This window comes from Patagioenas fasciata, chromosome 8, assembly GCF_037038585.1.
Source record: "Patagioenas fasciata isolate bPatFas1 chromosome 8, bPatFas1.hap1, whole genome shotgun sequence".
NCBI lineage: Eukaryota > Metazoa > Chordata > Aves > Columbiformes > Columbidae > Patagioenas > Patagioenas fasciata.
The window spans coordinates 33,222,865-33,240,291 of NC_092527.1; the positions used below are offsets into that span (position 1 = coordinate 33,222,865).

The 17,427-nt window shown below is 37.9% G+C and overlaps 1 protein-coding gene across 5 annotated transcripts in view; it reads left to right on the forward strand.

The window, feature by feature from the left end:
- The window catches only part of VTI1A (vesicle transport through interaction with t-SNAREs 1A), a 264,780-nt gene that overhangs the window by 6,465 nt on the left and 240,888 nt on the right, over positions 1-17,427 (forward strand). For all 5 annotated transcript variants that reach the window (XM_071812147.1, XM_065843230.2, XM_065843227.2 and 2 more), the window contains exons 2-3: positions 1,013-1,071; positions 5,467-5,577. In XM_071812147.1, the coding sequence (XP_071668248.1) occupies positions 1,013-1,071; positions 5,467-5,577 (170 nt within the window). The remainder of the gene's footprint in view (positions 1-1,012; positions 1,072-5,466; positions 5,578-17,427) is intronic.

Sequence of the window (17,427 nt, forward strand, 5' to 3'; positions counted from 1 at the left end):
AGGGTCTCTTCCAACCGAAATGATTCTGTGATTCTATGAATGTGTGGATTTACAGTCAGAAGGATGGAAGATGTGGCCACGAGAGTGGCAGGAGGTGGTGCAAGTGGCAGTATTGCAGCCCCAAATGCCCACAGGAGTTAAGCAATGTGGAGAATTTTTATTATCCACTGACTGAATATTCCTCAGAAAGTGCTCTTTCATTCTGTAACAAACCAAGTGGTCAAGCAGTTGGAATATTTGGCAGACGTGATACTGAATATCTGTTCATATTGGATGCTCTGCCTGAGGATGGACGGCTAGAGGCAGGTTGGAAGTCAGACATGCTCTCTATAGCTGGGGTATAGACTTGCTGGGGAACCTGGTGAGTGATGATTGCTACATATAGCCTATAACTCATTCTAGGGGTTTCTTTTACATTTTTATCTTTTATTACTAATTTTTTACTGCTGCTAGAAGACAGTGGTTTTCCTGTAGCATTTCCATGGCATTGCATGTTGTTTTTGTCAAAGCAGAAGAAACGAGGTTCTACAACCAGCATAGGAGCAGAGGAATAGAAACCTCATTTTTCTTCAGTACCTGGATTCATTATAAGTGGGATTTATAAGGGGGGTGCTTGGTTTTGTGCATCTCATATTTTGCAAATAAATAGGATAAGCCTTTGTTCTTAAATATGTATATTTTTTTTCCATTTGATGTAAGTATGTGTCTTCTCGTGCATCAGTACGCACCCAGCAATCACCTGGTGAGGCAGAACTTCTACACCTGGAGCAGCTCTAACTGCTTTCCTAACCAGCAAATGCTGCATAGCAAACCAGAAGACATCAAGGATTCTCCAATCTTCTTTTTTTTATTTTTTAGATTTACTAATGTGGGTATTGCAGTGTTTGATCATATCACACAGAATAAATCCCTGAAGTCAGATTTAACTGATACATATAAGCTTTTGAAATGGTGTATTTTTCTTTCATGGCAAGTGCACAATTATATTGGTATTTTCACAATTCTGTTTCAGATGACAAGAAGCAGATGGTTGCAAATGTTGAGAAACAGCTCGAAGAAGCCAGGGAACTGGTACGTTTTGGCTTTTCATATGTTAACTGACAATTCTTGGGGAAAATAATAGGTTCATTAGTGGTAACATTCAAAACACACAGTGCCCTAAAATACTTCACAATAATATATTAGAAAATGAAATATTTTTTAAATAGTTCTTATTTGAGGCTATGAAATACCCAAGTGGAATGTAGCTTTTGTTAATCTTGTGTTAAATGATTTAAAGTTTGCATTATTACTGTGAGCTATTATAGGCTGCTACAGGCTTTGACTTGTGGACTAGGTCTTTTACTTGAGAAACTGAATTAAATATTTGCACACCTGGACTGTTTATTTTTTTCTTGCAGGACCCATGCACCTCCTTGATTTAGTCTGTCTGATTGTCTTGTAGAACAGGAGATCATTTTTTCTCTTTTAGCAAGTGAGGCGTAAATATATTTAGGTGTTTGAGGTCAAGGGAGCAATAGCAGTGTGGGTTTCTGATCTGAGAAGAATAAAAACGTTAACCAAGCATTAGTTAGTGATCTGCACTGACAGAAGAAAGCAGTATGTGTTAAGCAACTGTGACTTCTTTAAAATATTTGTTCCCGTTACAGCGTGTCACGTCTTCCATCTGGATGGAGTATAAAAGTAAAATTTTGCAAGTATGGGGTAACTGAGCAAAGGGTGTTGGTGACAGCTGTCATTGACTTTTGCCCACATAGCCAATAGTTCCTTGCCTGAAGTTGCTTTTGTTTGTTGCTTGCAAATGAGTTTGGTCTGTCTAGTGTCAGAAATGTAACCTGACTGTTAGAATAGGGAAATGAAATGAGTTCTTCTCACCCGAAAATTCTTAGAATTGAGCAACTCAAATCAATAATTTGGTTACTAACCGAGCAGTAATGATTTTGGTATTCTCAGTGAGAAACTTGGTAAGATTACTGTCCCATCTCATAAGGATGTTCTGAAGTTTGAGTAAGGCCTCTCAGGCACTTTCATATTCAAGCAGCTAAAAGAAACTAGAAATCTAGAAATGTTTTTCGTCTCCTTTTCTCTACAACTTGACATGGCAAAAAAGCATCGCCATATGGGGATGTTGTAGCATGGCTGGTCTGATGAAAAATAATTCAAATTTTGTTTTCTACACAAAGTAAGATTGGAAGGAGCAGAAGTTGAGTTAATGGCTCATGTCAGGAAAAGATAATCTAAATTTGTATTTATTATAAGATTAAAAAGTAAATCCTGTGTCTATACTTTTATCCTGATGATCTTCATTTAATGTACTGGCTTTTCTTTCACGCTTTTGTTTCAGATCTTGTTGCTAATGCTGCTAGACAGGTGCTTAATTCAATTATTGGCTTTAAGCAATTACCTCACATGTTTGTGATTAATGTCAAGGCTTTTGTTTAAAAATCAATTTGAACAAACCTGCTAATAACAGAACTGATTAAAAAGATCCTCTTTTAAGCTAAAGGCTACAGTAGAAAATCAAAATAAACTAAATTCCTTGCTACTGATAGTTTTCATACATTGGTTTGCTTCATTGTCATGAGTAATCAAACCTGGGTTTAGCCGATTTTGGTTTATTTCCTTCTTGGTTAGGAAATAACACTCTCATGTATTATAAATATTATTGTAGAGATAATTTATTTATATTGACTAACCATTGATTGTTTTAAAACACTGTCTGCTTTATTTGGGTAAAAACACTGATGGAATTGATTTGATCTATGTGCAGAACTGGCAGCAAAACTTTTCAGGCTCTCAGGCTGCATTTTCAGCCTGCACTGAGATTTCTGGAGAGAAATCCTGTTGTTCTGCATCCTATGTAGAGCACCAGAATGTTATTTTTACCAGGTTTTTAAGAAAGGTGAATGTTGTGATAACCTTTGGGAAGTTCTTTGAGTGTAAAATCTAGCATGTGCTAGAAGAGTTGGAATTAGCATTTTTGAGTGAAATTTTGCTTTTAAGAAGAAAAAACTGCCTGTGCATTACTTGCCTTGATGTTTTATGAAGGACACATCACAAAATTATCATGTTGCAAATACTAGTTTATTCTTATTTAGCTTTTATTTATTTATTTTTAACAGATCTCTATTTTAGTTCCAGGACTTTAGAATCAAAGTAAAATAGCCAAGCTTACAAGTTTCAGAAAAATGCTAGCATTTCTCCAGAGCAATTTCCATGTGGAAAAGTTCCTGCGGGAGAGGGAGGTTTATTTTGGAGTCTCAATGGAAATCATCAGCAGCGCTGCCTTACTTTGTTGTAGTTTTGAATGGAAATCCCAATGTCTGCAGAGCTCACTGCAGGGAGTGTACTGGGTGGTGTCAGGAGCAAACCTACTGGGTTAAACACCTGAGGAGCCTTAAGGATGTGGCCTGGTTTTTGACTGTGGGCAGGAGTAGGGTGCCAAAACACTCAGCTTCACCACGGAGGTGGCGAGTGTGAACATAAGCAATTACAGAAGTTCTTTGCTTTTCGGTTTTCTGAAGAAAACTTGAGCTTCTACAGATGTTTTGAGATTTAAGTGTCAAGTTATTTTTAGCTTTTAGAAGAGTTTAGCTCTATTCTTACTTTTGTATCAAAAATATAATTTTATGACCAATAATGAGGCCTGAAAGTGAAGATGCATGAAATTAGGTTGCGTTTAGTTTCTCACTTGCTTGGACCACTTTCTTCTGTGTGACTTTGCATGGAAGTTTATCAGCTCAGCCACAAAATGTACACATTTAGTCTCCTGATGACAAAAAAAAAAAGCTGTTAAATGTTGTCAGCCTAAATACGCCTGCATCATCGATTCTCGGACCTTACACCCTCTGATACTGACTGTCTTGAATGAACGTTTTGGATTTCATGGACTGTGGTCTGATCTTTGCAGCAGATTCTGCATTCGCTGGGTGATGGTTTCATTTTTTATGTACTAGATAAGAATTGAGGCTTCATCAAAGTATCCCAGCCTTCACATACAACTGTATATATATGAGAGAAGTGTTTTCTCTGTTTATAGAACGTTTGAGATCAAAAATATTGAGATGAGATTGATAAGAAATAAGCCATTAATTCCAGCTATCTGTTTAATTTATAATACCCCTTTGGAAAGTTAAGCCTGAGCCAAAGAACTGGGTAGAACTAGAAATTGCTTTGTATGTTTCAGTTCATTACTGACTATTTAATTAAAGTCTGCTTTACAGTTTATTACTGAATATCATTTTGTATAATCAGAATAGATCAGGCGGAATGACTTCTGAGTATCTGGTAATTCCATTGATTCAATTCAGATGCTTTCCTTATGATATGAGGATGAAATTTCAAAGTCTAAGCAAGCGATTACATAGGAATAAACTGTAGCTGTCCCTTGTGAAGACCCATAACTAGTAGCTTGGGACCCTAATTGAAAGGCATTTCTGTTCCAATGCCATATTGCTCAACTGAGATCAGCAGGAGGTGAGTAAATATTGTTTCAGGTGCCTACAGCAACCAAGGAGGGGTATTCTTTTATCGGTTTAGAGTAAGCTGGAAAGATTTTAAAAGGCAGGTAAGGGATTCTTCAGCTGAACAGACAGCACCGTGTGGTGGAGGCTCTGTGACCCAGTGGGCAGGTAATTAGCAGGCAGCTCAACCCTGGTTTATAATTCCTTTTGATTTTCTGTACCTCTGAGCCATATTCCTGCATTTCAGGCCCCTTAGTATTCTACACGGCAAGAATAAACAGAAAAAGCTTTTGAAAGATACAATCTACCTCTGATGTTTTAATGCATTCAGCTGTATACAAGTTCTTGAATTAGTATTGTTATTAAACCCCCAAATTCAGCTCTTTAATATACCTACAAACAGATTTGGGATGTAGGCTTAGGCAGTCAGTTTAGGCTTTGTAATTCTGCTGAGCAAGCTGTATTTAAAAGAAGAATTATTTTATTAAACATAGCGGCTGGTGGTAACTAAAACTTTAAACATGTGCATACATACACACATATATACATGTATATATATATAAACACATATATATGTTTATATATACACTGATATGTGTCTGTGTGTATAAAAACAAATAAAATACCTTTTTCAGCCAAGGGTTTCCAAAACAACACGACTAGATGGAGGCAGCTTTCTTCTGAACTATGTTCATTTGCAGGAAGTTCTTTAACCACAGTTTTACTATTTTCTTGTAATTAAATATATTCATCACATTTGGAATTGAAATCCAGACATGTTTGACTAGAATAATTCCTTCTATGTATTAATTTTGTCATTTGTTTGTTGACTTAAGGCTGTGTTAAGATTTTGATAAATTGTTTATATCTTGCAGACTAAACAATGTTTTTCTTGATAAAGAAGGAATGTTTCTTAGAATTTGTGAACAATTTAGGTAAATTCATCCTTGCTTTAATTCACATGATTTGATTTACATGTCCCCTCTTTGTTTTCCCCTGCTAGCTTGAGCAGATGGAACTTGAAGTTCGAGAGATCCCACCTCAAAGCCGAGGAATGTACAGCAGTCGAATGAGAAGCTACAAGCAAGAAATGGGAAAACTTGAAGCTGATTTTGTGAGTTTTGAACATATTACATAAAGAAGGAATTGATGAGAATTTTTAAAAATAATAACACAGTTATTCAGGCAACTGAGAGGCTATTTTTGACTCGTGTGAGAGATGAGTTCTGTGTGTATCTTGCTGTGTTTATGGACGGATGAAAACCAAACTGGGGAAGGGAAGCTTTTCTTTTTGTAGCAGTCTCACACAAATATTCAAGTTGCTAGCCGCCTTTCCCTTTGCCCTGGATCTGAAGTGTTTCTGGGCCATTAAACATTGTGAGTGTTCATGCTGTAGGAAAAATAGTCAGCTTTTAATCCTGTTTCTCAAGGAATGATTGGTAGAGCATCAGCATTAATACGCAAGTATAGCCTGAGTGGAAAATAGTGGTTTGTTTATGACAGCTTGTAGTAATGTGGGCAGTAACATGAAAAGCAATATAATCTCCAGTACATGGAATTTTTGAATGTAGTTTATCTCTTGTGCACTGCATTTCTTAGTCTCTGTGATTTCTTTTCTGTTGCAGTTAGATTCTTCTTGGCTTTTGTATAAATCCATTATAAATACTACATTTTTTCAAGTAATGGATGCAAACTAACAAGATTTCCTTGTCTAGGGGCTTCTGCTACAGTTATCAGTCCTTTTTTGTGATGAGGATTTGCACTGAATAGATTTACGTAGAGACAAAACTGTTTCCTTTAAAATTCTGAAAAAGTTCAAAGGGATTGCAAAGTGTAGGAAAATGCTATGTTAATTGGCAGCAGCTCAGTTCCTCCAGGGTATGGAGAAAGAAATAACTGTTGGCAGTATTTTCCATTCACTGGAGAACTGTGAATTTTTTCAAATTGCTGGCAGCAGTTTATTCCTTCAGGGGAGGGGAATCAATGTTTCTACCTGCAGCCAGGAAACCCAGCTGACTGTTGCTCCTCTGTGCTTCTGCCAAGTCGAGAAGTGGCACAGAAATGTATTAGTTAAAAGATGGTTGCAGTTCTGTAAAGTTTGTGGAATGTTAGGGTAAAAAGACTTGCATCAAAATTTTGAGACAAGCTCCTGCTGTTGTGCTGTTGGAAGCGTGTATGGTCCTACTGGCTCAACAGTGGCTTCCAAGAGAGAACAATTTCTGGACCAGTAGTGAATGCTGTGTGTCTTCTCAGGTGTGGGAGAACTCGCTTTCTGCATGTATTTGTTGCTGGCCTATTTCTCTATGTAGGCGGAAGTGGGGAATTGGTTCTTCCATATTCCCACACAACAGGGAATGGGAGAGTTCAGAACCGGACACTATGGGAGAGGAGAAATGAGTGTGGGTGGAAGAAATGTGTCAGAGCACTAGGAGTTAGGTGATCAAAAGAATGTGAGTTTGTGTTCAGACCAAAGGACCAGAAACAGCATGTGAAAGAGGAAGGAACAGACTGTAATAGTGGGAAAATACCAACTGCCCGAAACCCAAAGATGGCATTCAGCGTAAGACCAAGGAAAGAAAGTGGAGTTAAGGATGGAGCAAAGTACTGAAAGGAAACAACAGCTATGCTTGGAAAAATCTCAGTTCTATAGAAAATAGTGCTGTTACAACTGTATTTCCTACATAATTCTAGTTTCTAAGTACTAACATTCTTCTAAGTTTGTATGTGAGGCATTGAGAATATTTTTGGATTATTCTCATCAAGGACAGCTTATTGGAAACTATATAACAAAATGATTCAGTTGTGAGTTCAAAGAGGGAAGCAGAGGAAGGAGAGGAAATGTTATTTTCACTCCATAAGCTGCAGGACCATTGAAGGTAGGAAGTTGAGAGTATTTGCTGAAATGAAAGTGCTTTTGAGTGTTAAGCCTTAATACTGTCCTGAATGAACTATGATCTGTTTGACTGTAAGCAAAGCCTATAGAGTTTATGTAAGAGCTTTAGCAGGCCTTTAGGGAGAGCAGATCTGAGTACTTCTAAAACAAATTCACTTTTATAGATGAAGGGAAGTTCTTAACTGGGAATGATACTGGCAGTTTTGGGTTAGGATCAGCTTACAGATTTGCTGCCTAAAGTTCTTGGCTCTTCCAAAAGGCACACAGATGTGAGCTTGCAAAAGTTAAGTGTTATTCTTTATAAACGGAGCTGGAGTCTCAGCTGCATCCCAATATATTTGGTTTGGCTTTTCTTCCTGTGTGAAGCAGGGTGTGCACCGAAGAGAGGACATTTCTCAATCATCTTGAAGTGCGTGTTTCATTTTAAAGAAATGACCTCTGTGAAATAAATTGCAAAGGAATATATACCTCAGTCTGTTTCAATAAGTTCTGTATTTCAAACATGAAGTGAACACAGAACTGGGACTAGTAGTTTTCTTTTATATTCATCGTAACGAACATGAGTTTTGATATTGTGGTTCTTTGCATGTCTTACAGCATCTTGAAAATCTTCACTCATCCAAGCAGTTATGGAAAACAGCAGCACAGCAACATACTTGTAAGTTAGGAGAAGGCAACATGAAGTATGTGGACTGTCCATGAGGATGGACAACATCAGGGTTTATTTCTCATGAAATAGATAATTAGTGAGTGTATTTGATCTTCGGTAATACGTGTAAAAATGCCAAAACTTTGGACCATCACTTTGATATTATTCACTACATACTGTGGCATCTTTATGAATATTTAATGTATTTTTCCTATGCAGTTTACTATGCCAGGAGTATATTCTGCAAAATAGGAATTTTAGCTTAGCTGAGCTGTCCTTTGAAAAGTTACTCCAAACATGTCTTGTTTATCACTGTCTTTCTAATCAAATAGGAACAAGTTGCAAATGGGAGGATTTATTTCCTCTCATTGCTAAGCCTTGTTATCTTGAGTCAAGTTAGTTATCGGTGCTCTGCAGTCTGGAGTTGTGTGTGGAGGCACCAACATCTACCCCACGTGTTGTATTGCACACAGGTAGTTGGTAACCCACTAATTGCATTAAATGATATCTGAGGAGGAAAGGCCACCTTCCTCTGTCTTGGCCCTCCCTCTTGGAGTGGAACAGTGGGAATGAAAAAAAGAATAGCTCAGTTTTCTCATTAAAAGTGCTCAGCGTAGCACTGTGAATACGGATGGCGAAAATTAGCAAAGCAGGCATTGCACCTCAGTGTAAGGCAGGAGTGGTTTCTGATGCCTTAGTCCTGGCTAGTCTTCCATGGAGAGCAGATGTCTGGGGAGAAACATAAGAATAGGTCAAGTATAAAGTGATACTTCTTTGCAAAAAAGCTGTGTACCCCTCAAAAGGCTGAGTTTCAGGCTTGCTTACTGCATGTGATGAATGTGCCAAAACAAAGTAAAACTGTTTGTTAAACCTTATGTTGTCTTGTTTAGCTTGCAGCTGTAAATCTTGGGTTTATGATCTCATTTTCAATAGTTTAGTATGGCATGATTATGGTGGGGTTTTGTTGGATGCTGCGGTCCCAAAGCTGCAGCTCTGGGGCTCCTGCACGGACCAGGCTCCTGTGCTGCAGAGACTGTGGTCGTGGCTCTATCTTGTGGCCCGAAGTGGAGTTGCAGACCACCCACTTTGGCTTTCTGGGTTGATTAAGGTCTTGGGACCACCAACTGAAGAGTTCCTGACATTTAAAACCACCTTCCTGCGAGCAGGCAGTGTTTTTTCCCTGCACCTACCCGTGCACCATTATGTGCTTTAAGCTTGTAAATATTTTGTTTCCGACTGTTTCAGGTGTAAAATGTCCATGGTGACTGCCTGCATGAAGTTCTGAATGCCTTATATTTTGTTGCAGTTTTTTAAGCACGTGGACTGTAGGTATTGTTTATTTTTTCAAATAAAGCATTTTTTTGTTGATTGTTACATGAAAAGAGCTGGTGACCTTTAAACAGTGGGGATATGCAGTGGTAAAAAGCTTTCAAGATTTTATAAAAATACTTTGACCTGAATCTATCCCAGTTTGTGTGAAACTGTAGCTATATAAACATAACCATGCATAGTTATCTGGTAGCATTAGTATTCACCCCAAAGGTTCCATATACCGGGCAAATCAGGGCACCATAAAAAAAGAAAAAAAAAGAAAGAAAAAAGTTAAGTGTTTTCCTGAAAAACTTACAACTGAAGTATGAGACAGGAAAAGACAAAAATCCAGTAAGACCATATTACACAGTAATATTCCTATTACAAAAATGAGTACTATATAATCAATGCTGAAAGTAGAATGGGTGTATTCAACAAGAAAACATAACCATCAAATGGAAGACGAGGCACAGGAACTGTTCCTATTCCATCATGGCAGCACAGAGGCAAATTTTACAGGTAGCATTTGTTATCAGTCCCAGAGGCAGTACTCGTGCCTTTTAAAGACTCAGAATTGGTACTGATTTTGGTTATTCTGACCTTCAACTTAAAAGCAAAAAAAAAAAGACTGGTAGAAGCCATAGATATGTAGACAGATACCTTGTGCAAAACTTGACTAAACGTTTAAACATTTTTGACATTTAACAATAGCTTCAGCTCAGTCAATAGTGAAGATATATATTCACATTTCATATCTCCTACAGGTTCTGTTCAGGATAATTGTGTAAATGGCAATTTCTGTTAAGCTTTAAAAACATTTAAGGAGATAAATGATGAAACGTCATTTGATAAAGCTTGCTCTTGTGTGGACTCTGAAGTACCACCTGAGTCCAGAAGCTCACCTGAACAACTGCGTCTGTTATATTCTTGCTGCTTTTTGCTAATACTGTTATCCTTGTTTCAGGTTCAGTTACCTACCTAGGCAAATATTTATATGGCTACAAGCATAATGAATGACGTTTGTTAAATGACGAGTTAGTGACCTGTATCTTTATGGCCAGTCTTCCCTAGCTTTCCAGTTTGAGCGATTGTTGCTGAATTATTTTGATATATAAAGCTAAGCATTCTTGCTTGATAGTTACAAAATCATGAACTGTGTGTCGTGCGGATGTGTAGATCTTCATAATTGTATCCCAATGACATTATTAGAAACAGGGAACCCACCATGTGTACGTGTTCCACGTGCGCCCTGCCCGGGCAGGCACATGTGCCTGTAGTGAAAACCTGACCTTGTTGGCAAATATGAAACTTTTGAACGCAGGTTAGTTTTTGCTACATGATTAGTACAACTCTTTTTGAACAGGGCTGTGAAGGATTTGTTTCAATGCACACAAGATTGAACCGATTACATTTCAGAAGAAAGAATTTGAAATATCTGACCGTGTACTTTGAGAATCTAATTCTGAGAAAACATTTTGTGAACAAACGTTCCTTCGCTCTGCCATTTTTATAGATACTGTCACCTTCTTGAGATAAGTAATCAGTCCTCTACGCTGTACTCAAACTGCTCTATACAGAGGCCATGGTTTCTTTCCTCTGCTCCTTTCTTATAACTTCTGATATGATATTTGTCTGCTTTGCTGCTGCTGAACATTAGGCCAACTTCTTTCCTATAGAGAAAAATTCTGCATTGTCTTCAGTTTGTTTTCACTTGTGTCCCCACCTTTGTGGGTTCGTGGTAGAGGAAGGTGGAGGTATTTGACATTGTGCAGTGACTTTATTTACAATACTGCTATATTTGAATGGGGAAAATGTGATACAGAAAAGAATGTTCCCTTTTTTTTTCTTTTTGTTTTTTTTTTTTTTTTGGTAACATTCAAGGCCTAAAATGAATTTGTGGTGAACGATTAAGAGCTGGTATAACTTAGATCCCCTGTAGAAAACTTACCTTAATGTATTTACATCTTAGAATTTTTTTTTGTTTTTTGTGTGGAAGTGTGGAGAAGGGAGGGAATTTATTTCACTGTGGAATTTACTAGTGATGAGGTACTTTTCCTTAGAGTAAAGCGTGAAATCTGGGAGTGAACATGCTTAATTTGTAATTAACCTAAGGGGTTATGGTTGTCTTAACTGAGTCTGCCAAGAAGCCAGACCAGTGAAGCACACCTGAGTTTTATCATTCTGTAGGTATTACGTACAAAGATTTCCCCCGTGTTCAGCACGTAAGATGCATCTCATAACACAGTGTGTGAGGAGATAATATAATGGGTAAGGGCAACCAAGCAGCAAACTTGTAATGTCAATAAAATTAATTCCTTAACTAGACTCGTCTCTGAACCGACTTCACCTTGATACTCATAGGAACTTCTGTGTCTCTCCAGAGTTGTTGCTGCTCTGTTAACACGTGGGGTAAGACTGGTGAGTGTTGGGCCGTGCTGTTTGTTGGTCCTTCAGCAAGTCGGTGGCTGTGGAGGTGATGCACAGGACTTTAAGAAAAACCGTTTTGTGGGGCACTAGACTTGTCAGAGTGATTACAAATGAAGGTGCTCTCGGGAAGTGGTTTGGTGAGTCTGATAATTCTCATGTCGGTCTGGGTGCTGTGAATGAGAGGCATATGGACTCAAGCAGTGCACTGTAAGCATTCGTGCCTCTTTCCTTTCTCCCTTCACACACAGTGTGTTTCTGTGTTAAATGAAACTAAAAAGTGGTCTACGGCAGAATGAAATCCTTCTGTGAAATATGTTTTAAGGCATGTAATGGAAATCCAGCATGACATCAGCTCTGCCTTTTTCGCTGAACTTGCTTTCTCACCTGGCCGTCGTTAGACACGTCTGGATGCCGCCCCTGTCAGCCTTTCCCAGGCACAGAACTATCATTTCTCTATTTACCATGTAATTTGTTCTTATGTTAAAACTCCTGCTTCTCTAAGTAGTAGAATTAAATCTGTGTGCTGTTCTTCCTAGCAGATAGTGGAAAAAGCAATGTCCACTCCAAATCACTTCTAGCCAGCTGGTAAGTAAAGTAATTTCATATACAGAAGGTGAATGCTGCTTTTTGGGGACAGAAGGAGGAAGGCTTTACTGTTTCCCACTTTCCCAGTGATTTCTTATTTTAATCAAGTGATACTCCCCTACCTGTCATGCAAAAAGAAGCCAGCTGCCATTGTCCTGCTTTTGATAGCAGCTGTAATAAAGGCTCTGCAGTTGGAGCATGAGGTGTGGGATGCGATGATGAATAAAGCAGAACAGAGCGTGTCTCACTCTCCCTTTGTTGTATTGCTCACACTCATGTATGCACAAGTTTGATTTGGTTTCTACCATGGGTTAGAAACATAAAGATTTCCAGAAAAAAACAGCAGACAAGCTGAGCAAAACCCCACATCATTTTAACACGCTCGTGCTTCAGACTAGAGCTGCGCTCTCAAGTTCTTACCCTGTTATCACTCATTTTTCTTCCAGCTAGAGTGAGGCTAATTTGTATTTGACTGCAAATCAGGCAGAGACACGCCACTGATAAAGCAACAAAATAGGGAGAAGGTACCAACTTGATGCTGGAAGGATTAGTTACAGCCCTTTTCCCAGTTCTTGGTTGGTTTGGTCGGGGAATGACAGTAGATGGCACTGTTTGTTTGCAAAGCAAGTCCAGGGTTTTTTTTTTCTCCTCCCCCTCCCGCTTCCCTTTTTTCCCCCCTGTTTCTTTTTTTCCTTTTTTTGCTTTGGTAGTAACTGAAATTACTGTTTCATGAATAAAATATTTCTGGTGGGATTTGCATTTCTATATTGGCTGAAGATACTGTGTTGAATGTTTTATTAACCAGCCCAGTGCAACTGTCAGCCTATTAAAGAGATCCAATGGACCCTGTTTAGCTAAATAAACTCAATAAATCCAATTCGTCAAATTGTGTTCCTGGCTGTTTATTTTGCATTCTTTTGATGTACAGTTTATTTTAAGTTAAAGCCACATAGTTTTAAAAATTAATGTGAAAATAGAATTTAGTGTTTGAAACATGAGGAGACTAATTGCCATGGTCAAAAATAGCTTTCCTTTATGGTGAAGCTGCTGTTTGGTAAATGCTGAAGTTTTTATTGGTGACTGATTAACTGTCCCATGTCAAAAATTAGTTTGGCAAATGGATGGTTAATGGCTTTTTTTTTTTTGCCTGCTTGCTGGGTTCAGTTGCTTTCATGAAATCCAACTTGAAATATAAGCACTGCTGTTGAAAGTAGCTATTTCTACCCAACTTCAAGAGGTTTGTGCTTCATCTTGATATTTTCCTCAATCAGAATTCAAGGGGAAAATTTTATATGATCGTTACATATGAATTGCTTGTTGAAATTCCGATTGCATCATAGGCAAAAATTAGAGCGGAAAAAATCTCTTTGCGTAACTGAATGTATTGTATGTCTGGTTGTCATACAGCTGTCAAACATTACAAATAGTAGCATTCATTATGTTCTGCTAGTACAAATAATATTACCTTGGGTTTTGCTGAAAACCTTTGCCATAGAACAGTGGGAGACAGGCCATAAATTTATGGTAATGTTATTGGCATAGTAAGAATTGTTCTGTGCCAGTTAAAAATTCCTGTAAATGCAAATATATCCTAGATTTGTTAGTAAGTGAAATGAAGAAACATCGACGGATGTGTTCTCTCTTTATTTCTGATGCTTTCCAGAGTGCTGCTTTAGTGATGTTGTGTTAACTTTTTCTGTGCTTTATGAGAAATGGAAGTTGCCAAGTATCATGTTTTGCATAGTTTTATTTTTATAATCTTGGCTTTCCACAAGTGGAATACTGAAATTTAGTGCAATAGAAATGCAGTTCGCTTAAATTCTGGTTTGGTTTTCTCTCAAGAAATCTACTATAATGGATTAAAAAATCTTTGTGAAGAGCTAATGTGTTAGTATGAATTTATTAGTGTCACGGATTCTTAACGAAAATCCATCAGTTCATTCCATCTTTTTTCTTACAAATTACAGTTGAATTTAACTGAATCTTTTTTTGCCACCTCTCCCGCAAACTGTAACTCAAGAACAAAGTAGATGTTCATACAATGTTGGTACTATTTCCTTGTGTAGGTAGACTTTCATTTATCCTGAAAAATATTAAATTTCTTTAATATTTACAAGTTGCAAATATTTTAAAATGCTGTTTAATAACTAAACAGCCTGTTTTCTCTCTGATAAAACCTGCCCATTCTGTGTTGTAAGCTGGTTCTTTTTAACATACCAGTAGTAAGCAGAGGAGGAATTTATGGTTCTTTAAAACTGGCCTGTGCAGGTGAAAGGAGATGGACTTTTTAACAGCAGTGTAAGTGTCTTGTTTCTGCCTTAAGACCTAGTGAGGAAGAAATATAAAGCAAAAGAATGCAGCTGGAGTTGTATTAGAATGATTCCCCCCTCACCCCTTTGTAATGTTCTTTGCTGTGTGAAGCCTATGGAAAAAGTATTAATATCTCCGTTCTTTTGTTTGGTAACTTTTAATTTGTATTCTGCAATCATTTAGTGTTCAGTCCCAAGTACACTGAGCTTCCCTTAAAGCTGCTGTACAAACCACAACAAAAAGTCGTTTTTGGCCACAAAGTCTCTTTAAACTTGCTGTTGTGACTCAGCTGGGGAGGAAATCCCTGCAAAGGCTGGAGGATCTGTAAGTTGTACTTTTGACAATTTAATGCTCATATACATTTATAGTAAGTGGATCAAATGAAGCACCTCTCTTAGTTTTTATTTGCTTTTTATAAACTGCCTTTGGGGTGCCAGTGCTAGGAAAATAAGCCTTTTCCAATATTTAATAAATACTGCAGAGGGTTCCCTCCTTAAAGAGCTGATCAATGACTATTAGAGTAGAAATATAAAGAACAGATAGTAAGAAAGGAATATAGCAGGTGGCTTCTGGGGTCAACAGTAGAACAGAGTAATTTCTCCTACTATAGTAACATGTAACAAGTTCTAATGGGTTTAATGAAAAGAAATATTCTGGCTAACTAAGCATTTGGTGCCTGGTGTATAAGGAGAAAGTGGGGAGTGTGTGTGTGGGCTCTGCATGTTTCCCATTGATTGGCATTTGTGCTCACTTTCTGAACCCCCACAACTTTCCAACATGCCCTTAGTTTGTTTGTGTTTTTTTTTTTTTTTCATTTTCAGAGAAGTTAAGACTCGAATGAATAAGGGTAGTGTTTGCCAGCTTACCCTCCTGGTCAGCGTGGAAACGTGTTAGGTGGGCTTTTGGAAAACACTGAATTGCAGTTGCAGACTTTGTACGTGTTCACTAAAGACTTCACGTGTGAATTCTGGCAAGTCAAAGAAAAAGGGTCGTATTGTATTTGGTGGGTCTTGGCTTGGAACTTAGAAGATGCTCCTGCATTACGAAGATAGCACCTTTCTTTCCACTGATTTGTGAGTAGAAGACTTTGAGCCCTTGTTCAACTGAACTGTAACCTTTGCTGGACTGTATCACCAACCAGGAAAAAAGTGGTATCTAATATTTTATTTAAGAGAGAATAGTGATGTTAATATCAAAACAAATTATCCTATTTCAAAATGTGAAAAGTAACTTTCCATAATGATGGTTGGTATTTTGGGACATGTAACTGCAAATATTTTGATACAGGAATTCCTATTTTCAGAGAGCCAAGTGATAGTATCAACTAAACAGAACAACACAAGGAACTGAGTTGTTTTGTTGATAAGGAACTGAGTTGTTTTGTTGATATGTTTCTTGTGATTATTTTTAAAATTTGTTTAAGAAATATAGGTTAATTTCACTATTATGGGCTGCTCTTACAGCAGCTATCTCTGAAACTACAGGTTTTCATTTGTTATACTGTCTAGCATCCTTCAAAAAAGATTGAGAGTTATTCACCTACGATTAATGTGATTGGGAGTAAAACTAAAAATACTAAGAGAGGGTCTTAACTATAGTTGTAGGATTTTATTTTAATCAAAAAAATTAGGTGTAGTGACTGTGTTTTCATATTGTTTTGTAATTCAATGCTATTAATACCTCTAAGTGACCAGGCGATTTCCTCTTCTTTCCGCCCAGTCTTCAGGAGAAATCAGATTCTGTGGTTCAGCTGTGTAAGCTTCCCACAAAGTTAGTTCAGTCAACTAAATCAAGGCAAAAAGTTACAGAAAGGTCAGGATTAAGTTAGGGGTTGCTAACCTGAATTGCTTTCCCAGCCTTTTTAAGCCCTTAGTGCTCCTTTTGTCTTTTTCTCGCTTTCTGACATGTTCTCCTCCTGTTAGATCTTTATTTCAGTTGAAGGCACCTGGGCTGCATCTTTCTTCTGACCCATACTTGGAGTCCGTTTCAAATGTGGTATTAAGGTCCCTTTTTCCATTCATGAGCCACATGTCCAGCACTCAGCGATGCAGATCGGTGGCTCAGCATTTGTGTCCTGTAGAGATTTTGGTTTAAAATGTGGGAATTTTGGAATGAGCATAAGGAAAATTTGCTCCTCTCCCTCCCCATTTTCACTTTTCTGCTTCTCTTTCTGGGGCAAACTTTAAAAGTTTTTGCTTTTGTTGAGTGAGACTTGCTGAAGAAAACAAAAGCCTCATCCGGCAGGGAGAGGCTGTCAACAAACAGTCCATTCTCTATTTCCCACCTGCCTTTAAACTCTTGTGTACTGCTGGCTGGAATCTGGCCTGGGTTTGACTTGGGCAGGAGTGTTTGAACTAGTCTGTACAATGGAGTTTATCCTTGCACTCAGATAAATAGTGTGGTGTGGATGTGTTTAGTTTGGGGTGGGTTTTTTTGCTGTATATTTTGTTCATTTTTTTTTCCCTATAAAGCAAACTATAGCAATCTGGCTGGAATGACTCACTGAGGAGGTGTTTGGCTGTGCAGTGGTGGCAGGGATGAAATTATTGAAATAAGGCTCTGCTGCCCTCTGTTACATTTTTCGGGGAAGTACCTAGAAAGAATGGAGAACAGGTTGTCCTCCTGACATTACAAACAAAGGTGGACTTTTGATAATAGCAATGCTCTTGAGGGAATTGAATCAAGAACCTCCTGTAGGGAGTAGAAACAAATATATTGCTTTGCTTAACTTCAGAGTCCTATTCAAAGTTTTTTGTGCCTTATGCTTCAACTTTTATCCCGGCTTAGTA